The sequence below is a fragment of the Synchiropus splendidus genome, chromosome 10 (genome assembly GCF_027744825.2).
Source record: "Synchiropus splendidus isolate RoL2022-P1 chromosome 10, RoL_Sspl_1.0, whole genome shotgun sequence".
Classification (NCBI taxonomy): domain Eukaryota; kingdom Metazoa; phylum Chordata; class Actinopteri; order Syngnathiformes; family Callionymidae; genus Synchiropus; species Synchiropus splendidus.
In genome coordinates this window covers 9810345-9835811 of record NC_071343.1, presented here as the reverse complement: position 1 = coordinate 9835811, position 25467 = coordinate 9810345, and the positions used below count along the sequence as shown (strand labels likewise).

The following is a 25467-nucleotide window of genomic DNA, read 5'->3' as shown; positions in this document are numbered from 1 at the left end:
ACTGAAATTGAAAAGTGAGGCGACATGGTACTCAAACTGTTCAATCAACTTAAAGTCTGCTGGATTGTCAGTTAACTGTGCAGCTATTTATGACACTGTACTGTCTCTCTTTCTGTGAAACTTTAGCTGATATTCAAGGAAGGGACATTGTTTTCCTTTTGGATGGTTCTGATGAAGCAAGGAATGGCTTCCCTGCCATGCAAAATTTTGTCGAGAGAATGGTTGAGAAACTTCAAGTTGGAGAGAATGAGGACCGGGTCTCCGTGGTCCAATACAGCAGAGATGCGCAGGTGCATTTCTACCTGAACACATTCTCCACAACAGAGGATGTTGCAGATTCTGTGAGGGCACAGAGACACAAAGGAGGCAGATCCCTGAACACTGGTGCCGCTTTGCAATTTGTCAAGGACAATGTATTCACAGAATCCTCTGGAAGTAGACAACTGCAAGGGGTTCCACAGATTCTGATCCTAGTAAATGGTGGACGTTCATCTGACAATGTGGATACTCCAGCCTCAAATCTGAGACAACAGGGCATTTATGTGATTGGCATTGGGACACAGAGGTCTGACAGCAGAGAGTTGGAGAAAGTGTCATTTGATCCAAGATACGCTCTGTCAGTTGCCGACTTTGCTGACCTCCCAAACATACAAGAGCAACTCTCTTCAGTAATAAGCACAATGCCAATGGAAGCAGCACCAGCTAAACCAACAGAATCCGGTAAGAAATTTTCTTCATTGCAGTTTGAGTAAGATGAACCAAACACTGCCTGGTTGCATTGTGAATACGTTCTCGTCAGATAGGTAATGTCCATGACATAGTCAAGTGTGATAGTGAAAATGTCATGACATATCTCGGTTAAAGCATTTGGACAGCCAGGATGGTTTGGAATGAAGGAATTACATGTCATATCAATCTTTGCTTTGTAGTCGACAAAAGGTTCACCGGAAGGGATGTTGTCTTCTTGCTGGATGGCTCAGACAATACTCGCGGCAGATTCCCTGCCATGCGAGACTTTGTTCAAAGAGTCGTAGAGACCCTCAGAGTCGATGACAAAAAGGACCGTGTGTCCGTAGTTCAGTACAGCAGAGAGCCGACTGTAAATTTCTATCTGAACACGTACACATCAAAAGGTGACATCCTCAACACGGTCAGAAGTCTGAGCCACAAAGGCGGAAAACCATTGAACACTGGAGCCGCTCTGCAGTACCTAAAGGACTCTGTCTTTGTACCCTCTGCTGGAAGCAGACGCCTTGAAGGGGTCGCACAGGTTCTTGTACTCCTGAGTGGTGGAAGGTCTTCTGACAATGTGGAAGCACCAGCCTTTGCTCTGAAAGAGCTTGGTGTCAAGACCTTTGCCATTGGAAGCAGGAACGCTGATACTGAGGAAATTCGAAAGATGTCCTCTGATCCCAGTACTGCTTTAATTGTATCCGACTTCAATGAACTGCCTCGGGTACAACAGCAACTCCAGTCCTCACTCGAGGCTTCAACTGATGATGTGACCCCAAAACCACCCGGTACGTTGAAATGCACTCAAACTAAAAAGTGAGACTGACATGGTACTCAAACTGTTCGGTCAGCAACATCAACTTAATGTCTGCTGGATTGTCAGTTAACTGTGCAGCTATTTATGACACTGTACTGTCTGTCTTTCTGTGAAACTTTAGCTGATATTCAAGGAAGGGACATTGTTTTCCTTTTGGACGGTTCTGATGAAGCAAGGAATGGCTTCCCTGCCATGCAAATTTTTGTCGAGAGAATGGTTGAGAAACTTCAAGTTGGAGAGAATGAGGACCGGGTCTCCGTGGTCCAATACAGCAGAGATGCGCAGGTGCATTTCTACCTGAACACATTCTCCACAACAGAGGATGTTGCAGATTCTGTGAGGGCACTGAGACACAAAGGAGGCAGATCCCTGAACACTGGTGCCGCTTTGCAATTTGTCAAGGACAATGTGTTCACAGAATCCTCTGGAAGTAGACAACGGCGAGGGGTTCCACAGATTCTGATCCTAGTAAATGGTGGACGTTCATCTGACAATGTGGATACTCCAGCCTCAAATCTGAGACAACAGGGCATTTATGTGATTGGCATTGGGACACAGAGGTCTGACAGCAGAGAGTTGGAGAAAGTGTCATTTGATCCAAGATACGCTCTGTCAGTTGCCGACTTTGCTGACCTCCCAAACATACAAGAGCAACTCTCTTCAGTAATAAGCACAATGCCAATGGAAGCAGCACCAGCTAAACCAACAGAAACCGGTAAGAAATGTTCTTCATTGCAGTTTGAGGAAGATGAACCAAACACTGCCTGGTTGCATTGTGAATACGTTCTCGTCAGATAGGTAATGTCCATGACATAGTCAAGTGTGATAGTGAAAATGTCATGACATATCTCGGTTAAAGCATTTGGACAGCCAGGATGGTTTGGAATGAAGGAATTACATGTCATATCAATCTTTGCTTTGTAGTCGACAAAAGGTTCACCGGAAGGGATGTTGTCTTCTTGCTGGATGGCTCAGACAATACGCGCGGCAGATTCCCTGCCATGCGAGACTTTGTTCAAAGAGTCGTAGAGACCCTCAGAGTTGATGACAAAAAGGACCGCGTGTCCGTGGTTCAGTACAGCAGAGAGCCGACTGTAAATTTCTATCTGAACACGTACACATCAAAAGGTGACATCCTCAACACGGTCAGAAGTCTGAGCCACAAAGGCGGAAAACCACTGAACACTGGAGCCGCTCTGCAGTACCTAAAGGACTCTGTCTTTGTACCCTCTGCTGGGAGCAGACGCCTTGAAGGGGTCGCACAGGTTCTTGTACTCCTGAGTGGTGGAAGGTCTTCTGACAATGTGGAAGCACCAGCCTTTGCTCTGAAAGAGCTTGGTGTCAAGACCTTTGCCATTGGAAGCAGGAACGCTGATACTGAGGAAATTCGAAAGATGTCCTCTGATCCCAGTACTGCTTTAATTGTATCCGACTTCAATGAACTGCCTCGGGTACAACAGCAACTCCAGTCCTCACTCGAGGCTTCAACTGATGCCGTGACCCCAAAACCACCCGGTACGTTGAAATTCACTGAAATTGAAAAGTGAGGCGACATGGTACTCAAACTGTTCAATCAACTTAAAGTCTGCTGGATTGTCAGTTAACTGTGCAGCTATTTATGACACTGTACTGTCTCTCTTTATGTGAAACTTTAGCTGATATTCAAGGAAGGGACATTGTTTTCCTTTTGGATGGTTCTGATGAAGCAAGGAATGGCTTCCCGGCCATGCAAAATTTTGTTGAGAGAATGGTTGAGAAACTTCAAGTTGGAGAGAATGAGGACCGGGTCTCCGTGGTCCAATACAGCAGAGATGCGCAGGTGTATTTCTACCTGAACACATTCTCCACAACAGAGGATGTTGCAGATTCTGTGAGGGCACTGAGACACAAAGGAGGCAGATCCCTGAACACTGGTGCCGCTTTGCAATTTGTCAAGGACAATGTATTCACAGAATCCTCTGGAAGTAGACAACTGCGAGGGGTTCCACAGATTCTGATCCTAGTAAATGGTAGACGTTCATCTGACAATGTGGATACTCCAGCCTCAAATCTGAGACAACAGGGCATTTATGTGATTGGCATTGGGACACAGAGGTCAAACAGCAGAGAGTTGGAGAAAGTGTCATTTGATCCAAGATACGCTCTGTCAGTTGCCGACTTTGCTGACCTCCCAAACATACAAGAGCAACTCTCTTCAGTAATAAGCACAATGCCAATGGAAGCAGCTCCAATCACTCCACGTGTACCTGGTAAATATGAATGGTTTCACCAAATATTTACTGTCTTATATTTTAACTCACAAACCCACACTTACATAAATAGAGTAAAGAACATATAGTAAAGAAAGAAAATATTAAAGTTTCTGTCTTGAAACACAAATGTATCTCTCTTTTAAATAATTGTGAAGATTCAAGATACTACCTTTTAAGTGTCATACAATACTCATATCGCATTTATAAAATAACCATGATGAAAAACTCAAATGTAGTAGTTTTGGATCATGAGATCTCACTGTTGCACTTATCCAACCGTTCTCACTTTCTTTCTCCTCCTTCCTTTTTTTTTAGTTGAGAACCAGGGTCCACGGAGGGACGTTGTTTTCCTCGTCGATGGCTCGGACGGTGTTGGACGGGAGTTCCCCATCATCAGGGAGTTCATCTACAAGGTTGTGGAGAATTTGAATGTCGGCGAAAATAAAATACGCATTGGTGTGGTCCAGTACGGTGACTCGCCCAACCCAGACATGTACCTCAACGCTCAAACAACCAAAGAAGGAACTTTGTCGGCCATTCAGGGTCTAAAACAGCGAGGAGGAAGACGGCGTAACCTGGGTCAAGCCTTACAGTTTGTCAATCAGAATGTTTTCACTGCAGCAAGAGGCAGCAGGAAGCAAGAAGGTGTCCCACAGTTTTTAATAGTCGTCTCCAGTGGGTCTTCATCAGACGACATTCGCCAGGCTGCTTCTTCCCTCAAGCGATCTCGAATCCTTCCATTCAGCATTGGAACCAGGGAGATTGACCCCAGGGAACTGCAGGTGGTGTCATATGTGCCTAACTTCGCTTATAGGGTGGATGACCTTCCAGGCCTCTACACCATCCAAGACAATCTCATCAACACTGTTACGACGCTGTCTGATGATGACATCAGCCGCTTGCGTCCGGAGTACCCGGACTATGAGGGTAATGGATTATTCCGCGTACAACTTAACCGTTGATGATTTGTCACTGATTAAATCAGCTTCTCTATTTCCTCTACTCCAGTTGTCATCACCACCGTCTCAGGTGGAGAGAAGAGAGACGTCGTATTTTTGATCGATGGCTCCACCGCAACACGCAGTGAATTTCCCGCTATTCGTGAAATGATCAAGAGAGTAGTGGAGAAGTTAGATGTTGGTGTGGACACCGTCAGAATTTCAGTTGTTCAGTACAGCGATGACACAAAGGTGGAGTTTCGCCTGAATGATCTGTCCACAAAAGAGGAGGTACGCCAGGCTGTTGAAAGGCTGAGAAGCATGGGCGGGCGCCGTCTTAACACAGGATACGCCCTCGAGTGGGTCTCCAAAAACATCTACCAGAGGTCAGCAGGAAGCCGCATCGAAGAAGGTGTTCCTCAGTTCCTTATTTTAGTCACGGGAGGAAGGTCCGCAGATGACGTTTCCAGCCCAGCCGATCAACTCAAGAAAAGCAATGTTGCCCCACTTGCCATTGGCTCAAGAAACGCAGACGCTGATGAGCTGAGAAAGATCTCCTTGAAGCCTGAACTTGCTTACACAGTAGAGAATTTCCAGCAGCTTCCACGAGTGGAACAAAAGCTGCTCGATTCAGTCAAAACCATCACCACTGCTGACATCATTGGCAGCTATGTTCCAGTAACCACTGTGGATGTTGGTGAGAACCTTTTTTTTTATCATTAGATATTTCAAAATGTAGAAAACTTCAAGATCACTTCACTTTGCTCACAACACAGTTTCACATCTGGTGGGTAAAAAATTATTTGGTTCCCCTGTGGAACGCTGCAGTACCCTTTGCACAGAACTCTATGATTTTAAATGCCTCAATCATCAGAAACCACGCCCACTCTGCTGTGATTGGACAGTAGGAAATGCCTCCAGCATTAACAACACGAGTTTGTTGCGGAACTGTTACAACTCCACTTCACTATCCACTAGTAAAATTAAAATCCTTTTCACCGGAAGCCCCACTTCGTTCTTGTCAGACCAATGAGTGACGTCCTGTCCACATGGTTTCTTTGCTTATTTTTAAATGAACGTACATCTGCTTTGGTGGACAGGATTTTGAAACACAAGTCATAAAAGTCTGATCAGGAGGCCTCTTGTCCATCACTGACATGTTACTGATAGAACCAATACAAAGTGATGCACAAGCCACGACGCAGCTGGGATGATAACAACAACAACAAACATGGAGGAATCCCTGAACAAAAGCAAACAAAAGCATTTGTTGTTAATTCATCACAAATTCTCAAATTAATTCGATTTTTTTTTTTAATCGAATCCCACCTCTAGTTATATCAAATTCTAAATGACCACTAGATTATCAACTCCAAACCTGGGTGTATTTCTTCATCGAGAAATATCTAGATAAAACTACACAAATCTGATTTTTTTTTCCACTCTTTTTTCTTTGCAGCAGTCCAGAATCTTGGGAGAAAGGACATCATATTCCTCATTGATGGTTCTGACACAACTGGCACCGCAGGTCTCGCTCACATCCGAGACTTCATCCTCAACGTGATCGCACAATTGGACGTGCAGCCAGATCAGGTCCGTGTGGCTCTGGTGCAGTACTCTGACCGGGTCAAAACAGAGTTCTCCCTCAATACCCACAACGACAAGCCGTCCGTTGTTGCTGCCATCAAAAGGCTCCGTCAAATCGGAGGCCGGTCGTCAGATTTGGGCGACGCCATTAACTATGTTATCAATAATGAGTTAAAGCCCGGCGCTGGAGCCCGCCTGTCCGACGCCTCCCAGCACCTTGTCGTTCTCACTGGGGGACGTTCACCCCAAGACGTTTCGTTATATGGACCGTTACTGAAAAGTTCCAGAGTCAACTGCATCGGTATCGGGGCAGGTGGTGCAGATACAAGGCAGCTGTCTCAGATCTCCACCACCGCTGAGGACGTCCTCCAGGTTCCTTCGTTCCCTGGCTTGCCAGCGGTACGCGAGAGGTTCATCTCCAGGCTGAGGGGGGGCATTCCTTTGCAACCAACCACGGAAATTGAATATCCAAGTAGGTTCAGAAATGTACCGAAACTTGATTTTGCAAAAATGTTTTGCATGTGTTGATCTCTTTCCCTGAGCAACCTTCATAAGGCGGGCATTATCACCTCCGCCAATACCTGCAAACATAATCTCCACAATTCTGCATCTCATGATAAATTCGATAAAACACGTGGCACAAGCTGGACACATTGGACCTGCACACGTGAACATGATGAGACCATGATGGTGTGCTGCGCGCTCCAGCTCCGCGGCGTGTGACACTTGTGGAGAGTGTGGTGGACTTTGGTTCAGGATCGTAGTTTTAAACTTATTTTTAATACAGGGAATCTTTGATAATGACACTGTTCGACTCTGAGTCGATGGATCTCTCTCATAGATTCTCTGACACAGTTGCCTGCCTTGGTTCACATCAACACATGCAGGTCTCCCACTGCGCTGGGGCCTCAGCGAAACACTGTGGTGAAAATAGTTGGATATTGGCCGGACCTCCACTCCGGTATTGGCGGTGGCGTCCTCTTCCGCGTCCCCATTAGGGTTCACTGATCGTGGACACACTCTCACAGGCAGCGCTAACGCTACGACCCGGCATCAGTTAGGGACCATCAACAAATTCCAAAACGGCAGAGCAGTCTGTCAGACACGCTTCTACCAGAGACGTGAAACATTGAATTTCTCATCTCTACACTTAGTTAACTATTATATTTAAACATAAACAAATAATGATGTTAATGTCAACTAAGCTTCATCATAAAACAGTTTCAAGAGAGACATAGTGTCCAACACATGGAATAAAATGAAAATGTATTTATCGCTAACGCCGAAATTACAACATTTATCACAATAACAATTTTTGCGCATGTCGCCCATCCCTAGTTAGCATTAGTTGTTGTTTGTTTATCGTTCGACATATATTACTTTCACTTGCACATTGACCAGTGGTGCACCATATCACAGCTGCTCTGACAAAAATCCAAAGACAAAAATGTTTGGCTGATGCTATTTAGTCTTGTAGTGAGTTGAAAAAGACACAAGATAAAATCACAATGTACTGCTATATTTGCACTTAAAATAATTTGACAAACTTACAGTTTTACAGCGATTATTGGTGGTTATTTTCGATTGAAGTCATAAGAGTTGAACACATTTTCCTACCTTATTCATCATTCTCTTCTTGTTCCCAGCATCTGGACTGCCACCACCCAAAAAGGCTGACATTGTGTTTTTGGTGGACGGCTCCATCAACCTGGGAAGAGAGAACTTCAATGAAGTGATGTCATTCATTACTAATCTCATCGACCTGTTCTACAACGACCGGGACGACCTGAGGTTTGGGCTTGCACACTACGCCACTGACGTGACTGATGACTTCTACCTAAACACGTACAAGACCAAGCAGGAAATCGTCGACGCCATCAGCAGAGTTGAGTACAAAGCCGGACGTAAAATAAACACAGGGGGCGCAATTCGCCACGTACAAGATAAGCACTTCATAAAGGAACGCGGCAGCAGGAAGGACGAGGGGGCTCCTCAGATCCTCATGATCGTCACAGGAGGACGGTCGGCAGACGACGGCAAGAGCGCCGCACTTGCCCTAAAGAACACCGGCGTGCGGATCTTTGCAGTGGGAGTGGGCGACCTAGAAAGCGAGTTAGCAGGCCTTGCAAGTGAGCCCTCCACCATGGCTCGGGCGTCCACCTTCCTGGAGCTTTCAGAACTGAATGAACAAATTCTTCAGACGTTGGATGATGAGATGAATGGAAAGCTATGTGTTGGCGCTCTGGACGATTTAAGAGGTAGGACAATATCTTTTTTTTTTTTTTTCTTCCGAGCACTTGAAGATGAAAACAAGGTTGCAGCAACAGGGACAAACTTAACAGTGGGTTAGGTGGCAGTCATCGCTTGCTGAAAGAGTTCAGTTGAGAAAGTTAGATAGATTGTCCAGCATCAGTTTAGAACTGCCAAGACAAAATAATAAGAAACTCTTCAAAGGTTTAGTATTCAGGCTATTGCCCATAGAGTCTTGGAAGTTTTCCACAACCACTACTAGCCAAAAAAAGGAAGCCATGCCAAACTCTCAAGTAGACACTTGTGAAAGCCAACTGTTCTATGTTTGGTGGCATGAACAGTAAATAAGACAAAATTGTGCATAAAAGTAGCTCAGTATAAGTGTCAATTATTCATTTTTTCAAGTGTTATGATAAGAACACTTTCTGAATCTTGCTGACTTTCAAACTGTAGGTCTGTAATCACTTTCCAATGTTGAGTAAATGATTTCAAATGCAAACATACGTATCCCGAGACTGAAAATATATGTTTCAATATTAAGCTTGCGTCGTGACTAAAGTATGCTGTCAAGCTAATGTTGTTAGTTCCAGTCTTGTTTTGTTAGCTATTTTAGTTCTAGTCTTTTGGATGAAAATAGTTATGAGTTTCAGTCAAATTTCAGCCATGTCTAACTGTAGTAGTTTTTGTCTAGTTTTAGGTGAAGAAAACTCAGTAACATGTTTTTAGCCAGGGAGGAATGAGAGACAAAAGAGGGGTTACAACTACTGTATTTACCATGGGATACAAATTAATGTATGTACATCAACTACAACAACATATGAATATCTTTCAAATCTATTATTATTATTATGTCTTTTCGTTGACAACATTTAGCCAGGACTTTACTAAGATACAGCAACACACTCAAGCTACCGAACTGACGTTAGCTCAACCAAGCTAACTTGAGTGGGAGACCAGCAGCGCGAGCCAAGCTAATTCAACCCTGTCAGCAGCTCATTTGCACCATGAGTTATGCGGGAAACGTTGTGTATGTATGACAACTAGTGCGCGGCTATTAGTATCAACATATGGTGTGTAAATGGCACTTGTTGTGACTTACCTTCGAACAATTCTCACCACGGTCAGGTGCCGCTTGAGGTACGTTATTCTGTTATTCTAAACGTTGCGTTTAAAGGACGTCTGTGAATTTCGGTTTTTATGGAACGGCCGATTCATATTAATATTTTTTTCGCCACAAAAATGGTTAAAAAATTCCACAGTGCTTTATAAATATTTGTTTTCAGCTATACGCGCTATCAAAATGCAGTTTTGGTTTATTTAGAATAGACACATGTCCGAGGACAGAAGCTTCCGGTCGCCATGAAGCACACGTCGACGAGAGTACGTGTTTGACGTAATACTACGCACGCACGTCTTTATTGACAGTTTTCTTACCTCATATAAAACAGTCTCTGTTGCGCTCTTCATCGCTGGCACTTTTTAATCTCTGTCAATCCTGGTCGACATTTAAAAAGAAAACGTATGTTGAAAAAAATGTTGTCATTTCAACATTTGTATTTTTTATTGTCATGATTAAAACAGTAAGGTGTTAAAAGAAAGAAAAATCGAATCATTCAACCATTGTTTGTTCTCCAGCCTGCGACATCGAGGTCCTGGTGGGTTTTGATGTCTCGGACAAAAACATATTCAGCGTCCAGACCAATCTGCAGAGCAAGATGGAGGCCATACTGCGGAGGATAACAAAGATGGCATCCATCAGCTGCTCCTCAGGGAAGATCCCATCCGTTCAAGTGGGTCTTCTGGCCATGGACGCAACCAAAGCTGTTCAACTGGACTTCACCGACAATGCAGAGGCGCTGTTCGAGGGCTTCAAGGCTCTTCGTGACAGCGGCCCATTCGAGCTCAGTCTGAGAACCTTGTCTGCCTACAGCGACAGGTTCAAAAACAGGCAAGACAATGTCGTGAAGGTGAGTCGCAGGAGCCACGGTTGGTGCTGGTTCTTATGCAAAACTCATCCAACTTCTCACTGCTTTAGGTCATAATCCACCTGACTGATGGTATCGATGCACCATATCCTGAAATGAAAAAACGGGTTGAGCAGCTGCAGGAGTCAGGTAGATTTTCTTTTCCTCTTGTCTACTGTTTTTCACTGCCTGACTCTTAAAACCCCCTGACTCTCTCCTAGGAGTCAACAGTTTTATCATGGTCGGTCTGGAGCGGGCAAACAACTTTGAGGAGGCTCTGTCTTTGGAGTTTGGTCGGGGTTTCAGGTACACACGACCCCTGCGCCTCAACATCATCGACCTGGACTACGAACTGCATGAGGAGCTGGTGAGTGACGTTCAGACGCACATTCTTTTCCCTTCATGTATGAGCTGTTTTGTCTGATTTGTTCCCTGTTTGCTTTGTCTTTACAGGATAGCATCGCTGAGAGGGAGTGTTGCAAGGTCCCCTGCAAGTGCACCGGAACCAGGGGAGACAGAGGGGCTCCAGGAGTTGCAGGGCCAAAGGTAGAAAAAGATAAGATATTTGATTTTGAGCATGGTCAGTTTAATTTTGCTTCCCTTCTGCGGAAGAGACTTTGATTTGATACAAATAATTTATATTATTATTAAATACATATTTGTTATAAGAATCTTTACTAGTATATATGGCATCATGCATTTTCGATTTATATGCCTTATGTTTTTTTAGTTTTGTGTTAAATTCCCTGAAAAAATAAAAATAAAAAATGGGGGAAATTGTGATGAGCACTGCAATTTATTTACCAGTATTTTTCTTGGAATATATATTTTTTATTTCATCAAGCAAATCATTTTATAAAAAAACAAGAAATGAATCATTCTGTTCTTTCAGGGAGCCCCTGGAGGACTGGGCAGCCAAGGACATCCTGGAGATGAAGGTGGCCCGGTAAGTGTCAGCTGGACCAAGAGGACTCTTAAAATTCTTAAGGGGTTCAAGAAAACAACTTTTTTCTTGTCCTGATGTACTGACAGGGAGAGCGAGGGCCTCCTGGTGTGCAAGGAGTCCAGGGATTCCAAGGATGTCCCGGACGCAGAGGTGTCAAGGTAAAGCTACATAACACAGCAGAGGATTGTGCATCTAGTTATTACATTGTCAGATAAAACACAACAGCAACAGTGGCTACTGGAAAACTGAGGAACTCCTGACAGAAACAGTTTGAATCGTACAATGCACACACATAAATGCATACACATTTTTCTTCGCACAAACCAGTGTCGTACAACTTGATTTTCATGTCACTGAGTCACAGAGAACAGACATTTTAAACTGCACACATGCATGAAAACCACGACACACACATCGGAAGCCTGCACATACAACTAACTCTTATTTCCTCTTTCAGGGTTCTATAGGATATTCTGGAGAAAAGGTACGCACATTTTTTAATTTTTTAAATCACTTGTTTGTCACCGTACAAACTGACGATGGCTTTTCAGGGTGATCTTGGAGAGATTGGTCTGGATGGCATCAACGGCGAGGAGGTAATGTGAGATTTGAGGATGCGGCCGTGATTTAATGATGAAACAAGCTTTAACAGTGGGATGTTTCAGGGTAAAAGTGGAGTGGCTGGACCCCCAGGAGAACGAGGGAACCCTGGTGGAAGGGTCAGTGAAAGACTTGAATTTTTCTATACACCGTCCCTATTGTGGTTTCAATATTTATTGACTCTGTTATTTGGATCTCAAGGGCCCCAAGGGTGACAAAGGGCAGGCTGGAGACCGAGGAGACATTGGCCTCAGAGGAGATCCTGTGAGTTATTATTATCATTTCTGTGGATTATTTACTGTTTAGTCAACTGGTCAACTGTTTTTGAATTAGACAAAATACAGCATTCTTGAACCTAGTCATATTCCTACCATTAACAACGTGAGGAAGGACAATAGCTGAGAAAAAATGATGTCAATTCCATTCGATAAAAACCTGATGCTTATCATCGAACACGTTTACACGATTTTAAGCAGCAACCATAAGTTTAAAAAACATTGAAAACAAGAAGTTGGTGAAACTGTCAAAGTTTTTCAACAAAAACATGTGAAAGTTAAGGTAATAATGATTTAAAATTGCTGTGAAAAAATATTAAACAACTGTGACATAAGAAATAGTAGTGAGGTCAGAAGTGAAATTAGTGAGCCCAACGTGTATTTTAGAAACAAAACCAAAGGAAAATTACCAATAAAATTTGTTGAAATTATTACATCAATTTTCGAATAAGAAGGTAAATCTAGGTAAATTAGAATTACATAATTTAAAGTGAAAATTCCAACAAATCACAATTATGTAATTTGGAAAATGAAATCACAAGGCTTTTATGACATATTAGAATGAGATAAAGAAGGGTAAAATGGTAGCGTTTTATTTTTAAATCCATCATAATAACAAAAGAAAATAGGTTGATATTGAATGAATATGTATGACATAGAGTTGAAAATCGAGATTGAGAGTTGAAATCTATAGAAGAAGACAAAAAGAAACACACTATTTACTACTATTATGACTATTCTGACAGTTCTTTGTCTCATGCTCAATATAAGAGTTCGGCTTCGAACTCCATCCTCATGGAAAAACAAGATGTGAAAGTTGTCTTTGGCACTAGCTTCTCATTTTAACGCTCCAATTGTGGAGCCCTCAGTCAACTCTCAATAGCTAGTTGCCTCTGTGTATGTTTCATGTCTTTCTGATTCATGTTTAAAACCATATTGACAGTCTTGTCGACCTCCCACCTCTTTGTGTTTCAAAGGGATCAAGAGGAATCGACAACAACCAGTCTGGACCTAAAGGAGATGCTGGTGACGCTGGACCGCCGGTAATAGAGCGCAGTTGACCTTGCAGAATAATAGTGATTTTTAACAATTGCGGCTTGCTGAATGGTCGTGAAACACTCTCATGTGCGATGACAGGGTCAGCCTGGTGAGGATGGCAAGGCCGGAACCCCAGGAGGCCCTGGAAGAAGGGTAAGTAATGCGCAACAGTTGTGAGAGATTATCTTCAGAAGTGACAGTGATTTTTATTCTTCTCAGGGAGCTGATGGCAGGCGAGGAGCACCAGGACCAGCTGTAAGCGCAGCTCCTGCCATGTACACTCTCATTTTTTCATCATCAGATTATAACAAATGCGTTTTTGTCAGGGAGCCGCAGGGAGGCCGGGAGCCGACGGCGTGCAGGGAGAGCCGGGTATCGGAGGATCCAGAGTGAGTGTGTCTTTCCTCCTCAGAGTTTGGCAGCTAGCAAAAAACTCAGGATGAGTCACGGCGCTACCGCTACCACGGCTGCTGGCGCACTTTCAAGTGTGATGGATTGTTTTGGTTGGACTGTGACTGCAGTCTTTGTGCACATTTAAATGTGGCGGTTACTTCAGCTCTGTCGGGGGAGCTGCTGCTAAATCTGTCTGTGTTTGAAGGGACCACCGGGGCCGAACGGTGTACCAGGAGGCAACGGAGAGGAGGGTAATCCTGGGCCCAGGGTGAGTCTGTCGACCTGTTTCCACCCTTAGGCGTAAGAGGCGGTAAAATTCCGCTTTACATGACTCTAAATAAGCTATAAATCACTTGCTTTCGCTTTGAGGAAAAAATGCTTTCTGGATGCTGAGATGAAAACACAAACCAATACTTCATAAAATTGTTGGACGTCAAGACACGGACCATTCCATCTTCTTTAAAACCAACTCCAAACATTTACAGATTGCCTCACATTCACAAGTCCATTTATCTTGCTGGAGCGAGGGAGATGCAGGGAAAAGTTGAAATGGATTTCCACTTATTTTAGGCCATAACTTTGCCGCTCAAAACAGATACAACGGTCTGACAAAGTTACACAATAATGGCATTATAAATGACTTGTACTTGAGCAAGGAGACGCATCGGATCCACTACTGATCCCCCGTCCAAACACAGACGTCTTTGTCATGCTTGTTTCTATGAATGAAGAAAATGAAAAAAAGGTTTTACAACTGAGTCGAACATGGAGTGAACCATGACCTCAGTGGGGGGAGTCGAACTTATTATGAGCTGTCAAGAGTATTAAATGTATTGCCAGCATTCTTCAAATAGATTGAGGAACACACATTCACAATACAATACAATACAATATCATAATTATTTTCTTATTTACCGTCAATATTCAGTAAAGGTGATTAGACTGAACTGTGTATTTGTCATTACACGTATCTATTTCTTCTAAAAACAATCTTATATTTTAAGATTATACTATTGCTTTGCTTCATAATAGTGTTACATTTACATTTTAGTACATGTTTCTTGAACTGCATGTTTTTATTATTCTCTTTCTCTGTACTTTTTTAAATTTACTTTATTGAAACTATAGTTATTTTTATGCATGACTGTTGTTTTTATTTATTTTTTTCTGTTCTCTGACCGTCTTATATTTGCTTACTTTTTCCTCAACTGTTTCCTCTCATTTGAACTCCTCTTTTTGTCCCACAGCATTTGTACTCATCATTTTATTGACAGTTTTTTTCATTATTATTATTATTCAGCTGCCGATTACTACTTTCTTATTGTTGCATCTGAACCTCCACCAACACGGTTTGGATTTGATGTGTCAAAACAGGTGTTGCTGTGAGTCTAACGGTTTTCGTTCTCCAGGGTCCCGGAGGTCGCCCAGGCTCCGCCGGAGAAAAAGGCAGACGTGGACCTCTTGGCCGAAAGGTACATAGTAAATCCCATGTTGCGTAAAAAGCCTTTCTGTAAACAAAAACCACTGAGCTCTTCTTACTGGACACACACACATGTATTCTATTTACATGAACACAAAAGAATTTTAGAGCCATAAATGTCCCTCAGGAGATTTACGGCATGAACATCATCTGATTCCAGTTAAACGTATGGAAGCTCAGTTTAGGACTTGATTGTTTATATATCTGTTCTCTGCATGCAGGGAGAACCGGGAGATCCTGGACCCAAAGGAGTGGTGGGACCCCCCGGGCCTCGGGGAGAAGCTGTAAGAACCACAACTACACAAAGTCTTAGCAAACTTCAGAGCGAAGAGAAAAGCTAACGTCAATTCTTATTTATGGCCATAATCTCGACGGGACGGCTCCAAACTAATGAATCCCTCCCCTGCACTGCTGGAGAGGACATATAAGCTCTTTCATAAATTATTTGGGGAGTTCATTTGTGTGTCATTTCGGATTGCAGGGCGAAGATGGGAGAGACGGTTTTGGCATCCCTGGACCTGAAGGAAGAAAGGTGAGTGACTTCCACAGAAACACTTGAAGAAAGCAGTGGGCTGCTCTGCTGCTGGAGGACCCCAAGGTGCGGAGGACATTGGCAGATTCAACTTGGAAATATAATAACAACGAAATGAAAATATGCAGGGAATACAAACTTAGTTTTGTTCCAAACAAAAAAGAGGAAGTTGCTCATCCACTGAAGCTGCTAGTTCAGCTGTGCATCCTGCTTCAGTTGCAGAAACGGACTCTGTCAGAAGACTCTTGTTTGGAATTCATCACCTCATGCGCAGTCACATTCAGGGCGCTTTCACACTGCGGGTTCTGTCTCGAGACAAAGCACTTTCAGCTCAGAAGTCCGAGATGTGAACACAAGCCGCGGATTGGATCCTCGCTGGAGACTTGCACTTTGTCTCGGGAAACTCTCAGCGGGTGGAGAGCTTCTTGTCTCAGGCAACACGACACTAGATGCCGGACTCCACACAAACATGATAAATGCTGAGCAGTAAAGGGTCTGATCACTGTCTAGGTGGACAACATCATTCAAAAACAACTTCGCAAAATCCCAGAACACTGAGGTGTGCAGAGGTGAAAAGCCCCTAAAACGCATCCCAGACACAGCGAGACGATCAGGAGTGTAGGTGGACGCTGCTCTGGTCAATGATCGGCATAAACCACCTCTCTTAATTCAAACAGAACTTTATTCTGGTTCATTCAGGTCACCTCATAACAATGTGTTTTCAGGCATTCATTTATTTATTCTGCAGCACCTCTAGCTGCTGTAAGCAACTCAGTTCCAGGGGTGGATGAAGAGCAAAAAACTGTTGAGCACAATTTAAAATAAGCAAAGAAAAAGTGACTCTGGTCAAAGAGAAAGTGCCCCCCGACCACTTACACTTCGGTAAAAGTAAGCTCTCTGGGTTTTACAAGCGCTGTTGACAGTTAAACAACGTGCTTTTGCTCGCAGGGTGACGTGGGCTTCCCCGGCTACCCTGGACCAAAGGTAATGACACACTTCACCTTTATTTGACAGCCACTGTTGAACTTTGCACATCATTTTGTGATCTCTATGCTTTCATCCACGCAGGGAGCAGCTGGTGACCCTGGCTCCAAAGGAGGACCTGGACCTCAGGGCAATCAGGGACAAAGGGTAAGATGGTGGACGCCGGCGCAGTGGCGCCACAAGTTTGTACGGCTCGACAAGAATTATGGACATGAGTTTGAGCGACTCAAGGAGAAGGTTGATCTGAGTGGAGGTTATCACTTCTAGACTGGAGTCAGAGAGTAGCTGAGACTCTGATGTGGTTCCTCAACACGGAGCCCTCAGAATGTCCCACATTTTTCTCCCTTCAGTGGAATTCACCATTGTCGCTATAAATGAATCCCAAAACTATATACATCTGTTTCGGAGTCCTGTGGTAATGATACGATGATAAATAACTGATAGAAAAACCAAATGCACTTGGTCACTTGGTTGCTATAACAAAACACTAACAGACTCACTGGAAACATCCAAAGTAAAAAGCCAGAAACCTGATTGCATATTTTGGATCCTTCTCTGACACATTCTTGGCTGCCGGGGAGTCGAACTTACCCCGCGCGTTTATGGGACAATGATGGTGGTAACCGTTGGGGAGGACAAAGAGGGAGTTAAAGGCCTGCTGTTTCTTTTCAGGGAGTCTCCGGGAACGCCGGCACACCGGGTCAGAAGGGAGAAGTCGGACACGCCGGAACTTACGTGAGCACAAAAGCCGCATCAGCAATTTGATAGGATTTACTGTCTCTCTTGGTATTTAGACTTTTTGTTTAGTTTCAAACATTTCAGGATCACTGAGAGGAAAATAATCTGGCGGTTAATCCATCTGAACTGTGTGTGTTTTCACTCCGCAGGGCCAGAAAGGGCCGAGAGGACCAGGCGTCGTGGTAAGTGCACATTCATCAAACTGCCTGGAGCGATGAGCAGGTTTCATCGTCTGGTCTCCGCATGTCGGTCAATATTCTGTCTTCCCTCCTCAGCAATGCGACTTGGTCAAGAAGATCAGAGACAACTGCCGTAAGTTTATTTCGTACACATTAGACCGTGCGTTTCTGTGCGTCCAAGTTTTCTCATCAATCTCTTCCACTCTATTTTTCCTTGTAGCATGCTGTTACGGTAAGTCAGTTTAAGATTCCATATTTTATATAGCGAATTATTTCTTTATTATACCTTCTTTTTCGTCTCTGTTGGAACTATCTTCTCTGTAACATTCACTGTCCTGCTGTACGGCGACCAGGTCAGCAGGAATGTCCTCGCTACCCGACCGAGCTTGCCTTCGCTCTGGACGTCTCCAGTGACATCAGCCGTCCTTTCTTCAACAACATGCGTGACACAGTCCTGCGCCTGGTCCGCGACATCACCATCACCGAGAGCAACTGTCCCCGCGGAGCACGGGTCGCTCTGACCCTGTACAACAGCGAGGTGACGACGGAGGTCCGCTTCAGCGACACCATGAAGAAGAAGGATCTGCTGCAACGGCTGGATGGTCTACAGATGCTGCAGACCAATAAGAAACGCAGCTTAGACACAGCCATGAAGTTCGTGGCCCAGAATACCTTCAAGAGGGTTCGGAGCGGCTTCCTCATGAGGAAGGTTGCCGTTTTCTTCGTTGGCGGATCTGTCGGCAACACACAGACAATATCCAACGCGGCTTTACGTCTCCACGATGCAGGAATAGCTACTCTGTTGCTGGTGAACAGGGAGGACCGAGCACTCAGCCGAGCACTGCAGGTAACTGTAGGTCAAGGTGTTTTCTGTCAAATTGAACACCAGTTCCGTACAAGCCTGACTTCTTTAAGGCTTCCCTCAGACAGAAATTATTAAAGGTTGTGTCGGCAAACCTAAAAAGAACAGTTTGCACAATCTGCAGTCTGAATTCAAACTCTCTTTTTTCAACTCATCCGCACGCCCATCATTTATTCACGTTAGTAAAGTGGACTTTTGCGCCCTCTACTGACGCCAAACGCAGCCTTCCGCGTTGCATGTTGGCACATAGGCATTTCAATGGCTTACGAAACGTTTTGCTTCCCATATAGGGGACAGTAAAGACAGCACTTGGGGGAGATGCTCAAATACTCTACACACTGACTTGCAATGATGTCAATTGCTATTTATAATCCCTCATGTGGCTCTCCTTACTCACGGTGGCGTCGTCAACTGAAACAGATGACTATTTGAGGGTCTTTAAATAGCCATTGACACGTCAATATGTGAAGAATTATTGGAGCTCCAACCTCCATCTTTCTTTTATGTGGCGCTTCAGTATAGGACGCAACAGTCCCAACGTTGCGCCATGGGAGTGAGGATGGGTGGCTTTCTTCAGCCTCTTCACCGAAGCAACGCCTCCAGAGCTGCAAATGGCAGCTACGACAATAATTTCTAGACCAATAAAAATGACTGAATAGTGTGAGGACAATATTGTGCTTTCCATAGTGGGCGAAAAATATGAATCTTTGTGTTTGGGAATTTTATTCATTGGTTACATCAGGGTACGATAAAGATGTTTTGAAATATTGTCTAAAATGTAACAGTAAAAAATCTTAAGTGGCTTTTTGAAAATAAGAAAAAAAAACAGCTTTTCCATGACCGACTTCACATTTGTTTGTTTTTGGAGAAGACTTTTGATTTTATTTCCAGACATCAATATGACAGTGTGACTAATTCACCACCGTGAACACCCACTAGTGAACTGATGTCATGGTGAACGCCCAATAAGTGCATCCCAAGTGACTTCAGCCCAGCATTGACAGCGTAGCGTTCGTGTCCCTCCAGCGTCACATGATCTCAGAGGAGGATGGGATTCCTTAGTAGATTGTACTGCTGGTTCATCGTATAACAGATTGTGTGTTGATTTTGATCAGTTTGACTTCCTGACATCAGCTCTGCTGGTTGTAATGTTTTGTTATATCTGTTCATCAGGTGAATAACACTGGTCTGGCCCAGGTCCTTGTCCTTCCAAATCCAGGAAGTGCTCAGTACAATTCAGTCATCCAGAAGGTGATGAGCTGCCACGTGTGTTTCGGTAGGTTTGAAGACTTTTCATGGCATGAGGTTTAACATTGTTCCAGCTCGATCCACAGAGTCATGTGCAGCAGTGATTCTCAACCATAGGGCCGGGACCCATGGTTGGGCGGCAGGCGCCTCCTGGAGGGCCACAAAAAGATGTTTGTTTTACACCTTTGGGCCATGAGGGACGGAAGACGCTCAGTTTTAATACATTAGCCACGTATGGTGGCAGTTGTGTGTCATTGTATTGACTTGGCAGGTGCAAATCTGTGATAGTTACCAACTATAGAGAACTTGGAAAATGCTGAAGAAAATGACTTTTTTTTCTTCAGTAAATGTGATGAATATGACTTGCACCTGGTTCTGCTGAAGGTTGGATTTTCGATGACAAATACATTTGTTGTTTGTTTACGTGTAAGTAGATTAAATATGGTTATTGAACTCAAATGAAATGAAGAGTAATGAAACAGTTCTAGTACTTGAATGGACTACAGGCCCATTTGTTTTGGAAGAGGTGGGTTAAGAACCCTTGAGGTACAGTACAGTACAGTACAGTACAGTACAGTACAGTACAGTACAACCCATTGAGCGAAAGCAGAGCAGTATATTCCCACAAGCTACTTGACAGTGAAATCTGTTTTCCCCTTCACAGAAATCTGCTTACCAGACCCAACATGCGAGTACATTCCACCATCTGCTGGTCGTGACAGAAGATCTTTCATCACAGACGTGGACATCGACATGGCCTTCATCATCGACAGCTCTGAGTCCACATACTCCAACTTCTTCACGGAGATTAAACGCTACATCGCGAGCATAGTGGAGAACCTTCAAGTGTCGACCAGCCCCTTGACATCCCTCCATCACGCCAGGGTGTCTGTCATCCAGCAAGCTCCTTACCAGTTCCTCCACAACCAAAGTGGCTCTCCCATCCAGGTGGACATCGGCCTGACTGAGCATCACTCTGCTGAAAATATTGTCAAGTTCCTCCTGGAGAAGACACCACAGTTAGAGGGCGGACGTGCGTTGGCCGCTGCCATAGAAGCCACGGCCGATCGGGTGTTCGAGCAGGCGCCTCTGCAACGTCCAAGGAAGGTCATCATGCTTTTCGTGACTGGACGCGTGGCCGAGGATGAGCATCAGCTGGTGCACATTGCGACCGATGTCAAATGCCGAGGATACTTCATCGTCATCATCGGCGTTGGCCTGGACCTGAGAGCAGAGGACATGCGGGTTTTGTCGCGCATGGCCAGCGAGCCTTCGGACGTCTTCTTCAAGAGGGTGGAGAGCATCGCTCACTTCTACGACAGACATTTCCAGAACTTCGGCCAGCTGTTGCCGAAATACATCAGCAGTAAGTTGAAGAAAAGTCCATCAACGTTGTAGCAGCTTAAACAACTTCTTTGTATCCTCCAGTTGAAAACGCCTTCTACATGTCGCCTGAGGTTTCCAGAAACTGCTCGTGGTTCCAGAGCGACCAGCCACTCAAAAACCCTTTTAAGTTGTCAAACCAGCCGCGGTAAACTCTTGTCTCCTCAATCTGCTTATTGTGAGGAAGCAAGTTCTCATTCTTCATTGTGGTTTCAGGAAACACCAGAAGCATCACGAGATTCACCAGAATGTTCACCTCCCGAAGCACAAAGGTGAGGCCCTTCATTGTGTGTCGAGTTTTGACTCACTTTAATGTCCGGTGTGCCATTATTCCGCCCTCAGACTCCGACGAGCTCCACGTCTTCAACGTCACCTCCAACAGCGTGAAGCTGCGATGGAACAGCGGCGACCCCAAACTCTTTGTCTACTTCGAGGTGGCGGTGACCCGGCTGAAGGACCACCACCTCGTTTTGAAGACCAACGTGTCCAGCACAGAGATCACACTGGACAACCTGGAAAGCATTGAGTCCTATCACGCCGTGGTCTCAGCCCACACCGCGGATGGGCAGATCACCTCCACTCACAAGGGGATCTTCACCACCAGTAAGTTTGATCCCCGGGAAACACGGTACTGTATGTGTCACACAACAAGGGAGGAAGGTTACACATTAGATGAGGCAGCAACGAATAGCTTATATATTGTTAATAACCAATAGTTATGGTGTAGTTATGGTGTACACACACACACCCTAATATGTTTCCTAATCTATAGCGTTGCAAATAAAACTTTTTCATGTATTTTGGGGAAGATTATTTGTACCAAATAAACTGACTAAAAATAGAGATTAAACAACTGAAAATATTCATTGAACTTCTAAACATTTGAATATATGCAACATGATGTCATAACTCTTTTAAAATTTAGGCAGTTTATTTAGGCTCTTTATTTAATTTTCAATCTGAATTGAAGAGGAAAACATAATGAGAATTAATATACAATTTAAAGATTTCACAAAGTTTCCATCATGTATAACAAGTCATAATATTGGGATGGGATGTCTAAACTGTGGGGGGGAAGAAGCCAACGTTACTAAATAAAACACAGTGTTGACATTGAATTATGATTTATTACCGGTAAAAGATCATGTTACTGTTTGTGTTATTAAACCTGATCTCCTTGATGACTCTCATTCGATTCCAAATCACAGAAGCAGCCGAACACAAAGCCGTCAAAACCATCAACATCAGCGAGGGTATCACACCACCTCTGGACAAACCTGCCACAGGTGAGTGAGTCTCAGGATGTAAATGGATGTGTTCAAGGCGACCTGTGTGACTCGATGAGCGTGAAAAGCAATATAATGTACAGTATCAGTAAACATGTTTGAGCTGCTACTGGCTCCTTATTTCCACTGTCACCTCCTGGTCTGCCTGAAGTGTCCAGAGACAAGACACTAGGAAGACCAGGAAGGACGGGAACAAATATATCAGGGGAACATGTGGAGACCTTGGAGACAAAGTAAAGGAAGTCAACTCGTTCTGACCTGTGGAGATGTTGTACGATGAACATTGTAGGAAGAGGTATCAGGTAAAAGAAGAAGAAGAGGAAGTCAACCATTGTGGCACAATGACGTGATGGAGGGCATGAGGAGGATAGGTGTGACCTCGGACACTGATTTTTTTTTTTTCCACCTTTTTTCGTTCCTTGTTGATGCAACTATTATATATGTGTTTTGTCCTCTCCACAGAGCCAGAGCCTGAGGCTGAAGTGAAGGAGATGGAGAAAGTTAAAATCCCCCCTCCTGCTGGTAAGATTAGAACTTTGCCGGAACTATAAATAAGCAATTTTAAATTCATATTTGATTGGAATTTGTAGTATTTGTTGGTTTGTACTGTTCACAGTCTCGCAGTCCAGTTACTCAATTCTTATTAGACAGAGCACCATATCCATACCTCCACATCTTTGAGGCTCTAGTGGTATCGATCGGTTGAAAAGTTCTTCAATGTTCTTTCTTCGTGGCATTTCAATGCCGACCACAACCCAGATTTTCCCCCTCGCAGTGGACTCGCTGAAACACCCGCCGTTATTACATAATTTACTTTCCGACACTGCGGCCCACTGTATTCAACAAAACCCTCTTTGTATCTGAGGCGCAGACCTCCTCTGCAAGTCCCGATGATCTCAACCACGGAACAAGTCCAAGCCAAACCAAGCAGGAGAAGAAGCGTGTGCTTTTGTTGCTGCTGAGAAAACCAACGGAGAGCTTTGCTCACAAGCTAGTTGTCGCTAAGTGTAGGATTAAATAGCTCATGAAAAGGAATCAGCTGCACCAGGTGCTTTTCATCTCAGAGCTCAGGCATCCCAGAATTCCTCTCCCCGTGAATCATGCTAATTCAGATGACGTCTCTGTCTGGTGATGTTTTTTTTTTTTAATCACAACCGACTTGCTCTTCTCTCTCAGCTGCCACGGCACCCGTGAACATCTGTAAACTGCCCAAAGAAGAAGGGCCGTGTGCCAAATTCGTCCTCAAGTGGCACTTTGATGCTTCCACCAAGAGCTGCACACGCTTCTGGTTCGGAGGCTGCGGTGGAAACAGGAATCGCTTTGACACTCATGAGCAGTGTGTAAAGGCTTGTGGAAAACCAGGTAGGCGTTTTTCCATATGGAGTTTTGGACCTGTAGGAGTCACGACATTGGGGTGTTTTGCTAGTGTAAACACGAGACGCAATACAAGCTAAATAAAAAAGAACAAAGTATTTGTAGTACTGATCACAAGCTACTGTCCTGGGAGGAAAAAAGACAAAAGTAATTCAGCTCTTGTGACATTACAACTGGGAATAAATAAATAAATACATTCCTTTACACTTAGTGTAGCGCCTCTTCTCTTTGAAGTCAGGCTGTGTTCATGACTCATGGCGACGGCTCTGACCGCTCTAAATAATCGATCATATATCATCTATAGAAAATACTTGAGTCAATAATTACCTCCACCAATCTTGGAGGTTCTGTATTTGGGAACTCTAAAACTAAAACTTCATCATCTGGTCTTGGCCTTGTTCTTGACGCTGCCTCGTGTCAGGTGGTCTTGACTATATCACTACTGAGAACACCTCTGGAGGATCTATTGGATCCAAAGACGGTGGTATCCAAATCGAGTTTTCTTGCTTTTATTTCCACAGTAGATAAACACTGACTATCCTGTCTCTCCCATGTGCCATGTTTACTGTCCACCAACTTCTGACCCGGCCCCCAGCAGACTTACCGAGGTAGCGGAGGGTTGATCGATCGCAAGAGAACAGCGACCTCTAGGGTGCAAGGAGGGCAAGCTACATTTGCCATGCACACGTGAATGAATATGTCTACCCACTAATGCTTCCGTGTGTGTGTGTGTTCCAGGTGCCACCAGACGTGGCGTCATCACTACCATCAGAACATAGGACGTTCCCAAGCGCCATGGCCGCCTCTCACCGGCAAAAATGGCCGTACTGTAAAGTTGCAATACCAAAGCAAAGATGGCTGCACTGGATTCCACTGCGGACTTCATCCCTCAACTTCTTGAAGTTCTCACGACGAAATAAAGAAAGCAACACGACTTGCTGCATGATTTGAGTTTTGTTTTTACCGACTGGTGCTACATAGTCTTGTTTGATTTTTTAGCTGTTGCCCATTCCATGTCGGGAAATCACAATCCTCTAAAACATCGAGTTTTGATCCTGTTTATGTCTTAGTCATACAGTTTTATGATGTCATTCGAAGTATATTTGAGTATCTTGGACGTAGATTTCAGCTACATGACTCACGGCAGTTTTTTTGGTTCTATCGATTCACTTTGTTTTCCTCACCTCGTGGAATCCTTTCATCCGTAAGCCACAGCAACGTAACACGAAGTGCACTTCTGGATCGCACAGTCAAGTTCCAGCTTTAAAAACATGGAATGTAATTGTCAAGCTATTTTATTTTTGTTTCACTGAAATTTGGGATTCATGTGGGTGCAGGGGGAAATAAAGACGAACAAGACTTTCTAATAAACATGAGCAACGGATTCTTTTCTTTCTTCATTTGCACTGTCTAGCGGGTTTTGCCGGCCTTCAGACACTCTGTGTAGAGCTACTGTTCCAGCGAGCTCCTGCTCCGGTTGTGAAATGTCTAATAACCCGAACAGAGACGTTAAATTCTCGACAGCTGCAGTTGGTGTCTCACAGTTTCCAGCATGACTCACAGCAGCTCGGAGTTTTCAGCCAAAGGAAACTCCAGCACGCTTGCCACC

At 44.2% G+C, this 25467-nt stretch overlaps 2 protein-coding genes across 7 annotated transcripts in view; one reads left to right on the top strand and one right to left on the bottom strand.

The window, feature by feature from the left end:
• mlphb (melanophilin b) overlaps positions 1–8225 on the bottom strand; it is a 94366-nt gene extending 86141 nt beyond the window's left edge. For all 4 annotated transcript variants that reach the window (XM_053877277.1, XM_053877278.1, XM_053877279.1 and 1 more), the window contains exon 1: positions 7944–8225. The gene's annotated coding sequence lies outside the window, so the exon portion shown is untranslated. The remainder of the gene's footprint in view (positions 1–7943) is intronic.
• col6a3 (collagen, type VI, alpha 3) overlaps positions 1–25234 on the top strand; it is a 45852-nt gene extending 20618 nt beyond the window's left edge. For all 3 annotated transcript variants that reach the window (XM_053877274.1, XM_053877275.1, XM_053877273.1), the window contains 43 exons: positions 127–720; positions 930–1520; positions 1671–2264; positions 2474–3064; positions 3205–3798; positions 4117–4728; positions 4810–5436; positions 6199–6798; positions 7973–8584; positions 10212–10543; positions 10612–10690; positions 10762–10907; positions 10994–11086; positions 11433–11486; positions 11573–11644; positions 11944–11970; positions 12038–12082; positions 12152–12205; positions 12288–12350; positions 13339–13404; positions 13499–13552; positions 13619–13654; positions 13726–13788; positions 13998–14060; positions 15202–15264; positions 15494–15556; positions 15754–15804; positions 16753–16788; positions 16873–16935; positions 17461–17523; positions 17676–17708; positions 17802–17838; positions 17926–17937; positions 18059–18552; positions 19741–19843; positions 20480–21181; positions 21244–21346; positions 21415–21470; positions 21541–21801; positions 22407–22484; positions 22947–23006; positions 23661–23846; positions 24597–25234. In XM_053877274.1, coding sequence (XP_053733249.1) covers positions 127–720; positions 930–1520; positions 1671–2264; positions 2474–3064; positions 3205–3798; positions 4117–4728; positions 4810–5436; positions 6199–6798; positions 7973–8584; positions 10212–10543; positions 10612–10690; positions 10762–10907; positions 10994–11086; positions 11433–11486; positions 11573–11644; positions 11944–11970; positions 12038–12082; positions 12152–12205; positions 12288–12350; positions 13339–13404; positions 13499–13552; positions 13619–13654; positions 13726–13788; positions 13998–14060; positions 15202–15264; positions 15494–15556; positions 15754–15804; positions 16753–16788; positions 16873–16935; positions 17461–17523; positions 17676–17708; positions 17802–17838; positions 17926–17937; positions 18059–18552; positions 19741–19843; positions 20480–21181; positions 21244–21346; positions 21415–21470; positions 21541–21801; positions 22407–22484; positions 22947–23006; positions 23661–23846; positions 24597–24637 — 9167 coding nt within the window. In that variant the 3' untranslated portion in view covers positions 24638–25234. The remainder of the gene's footprint in view (positions 1–126; positions 721–929; positions 1521–1670; positions 2265–2473; positions 3065–3204; positions 3799–4116; positions 4729–4809; positions 5437–6198; positions 6799–7972; positions 8585–10211; positions 10544–10611; positions 10691–10761; positions 10908–10993; positions 11087–11432; positions 11487–11572; positions 11645–11943; positions 11971–12037; positions 12083–12151; positions 12206–12287; positions 12351–13338; positions 13405–13498; positions 13553–13618; positions 13655–13725; positions 13789–13997; positions 14061–15201; positions 15265–15493; positions 15557–15753; positions 15805–16752; positions 16789–16872; positions 16936–17460; positions 17524–17675; positions 17709–17801; positions 17839–17925; positions 17938–18058; positions 18553–19740; positions 19844–20479; positions 21182–21243; positions 21347–21414; positions 21471–21540; positions 21802–22406; positions 22485–22946; positions 23007–23660; positions 23847–24596) is intronic.
• Positions 25235–25467: the final 233 nt, after the last annotated feature.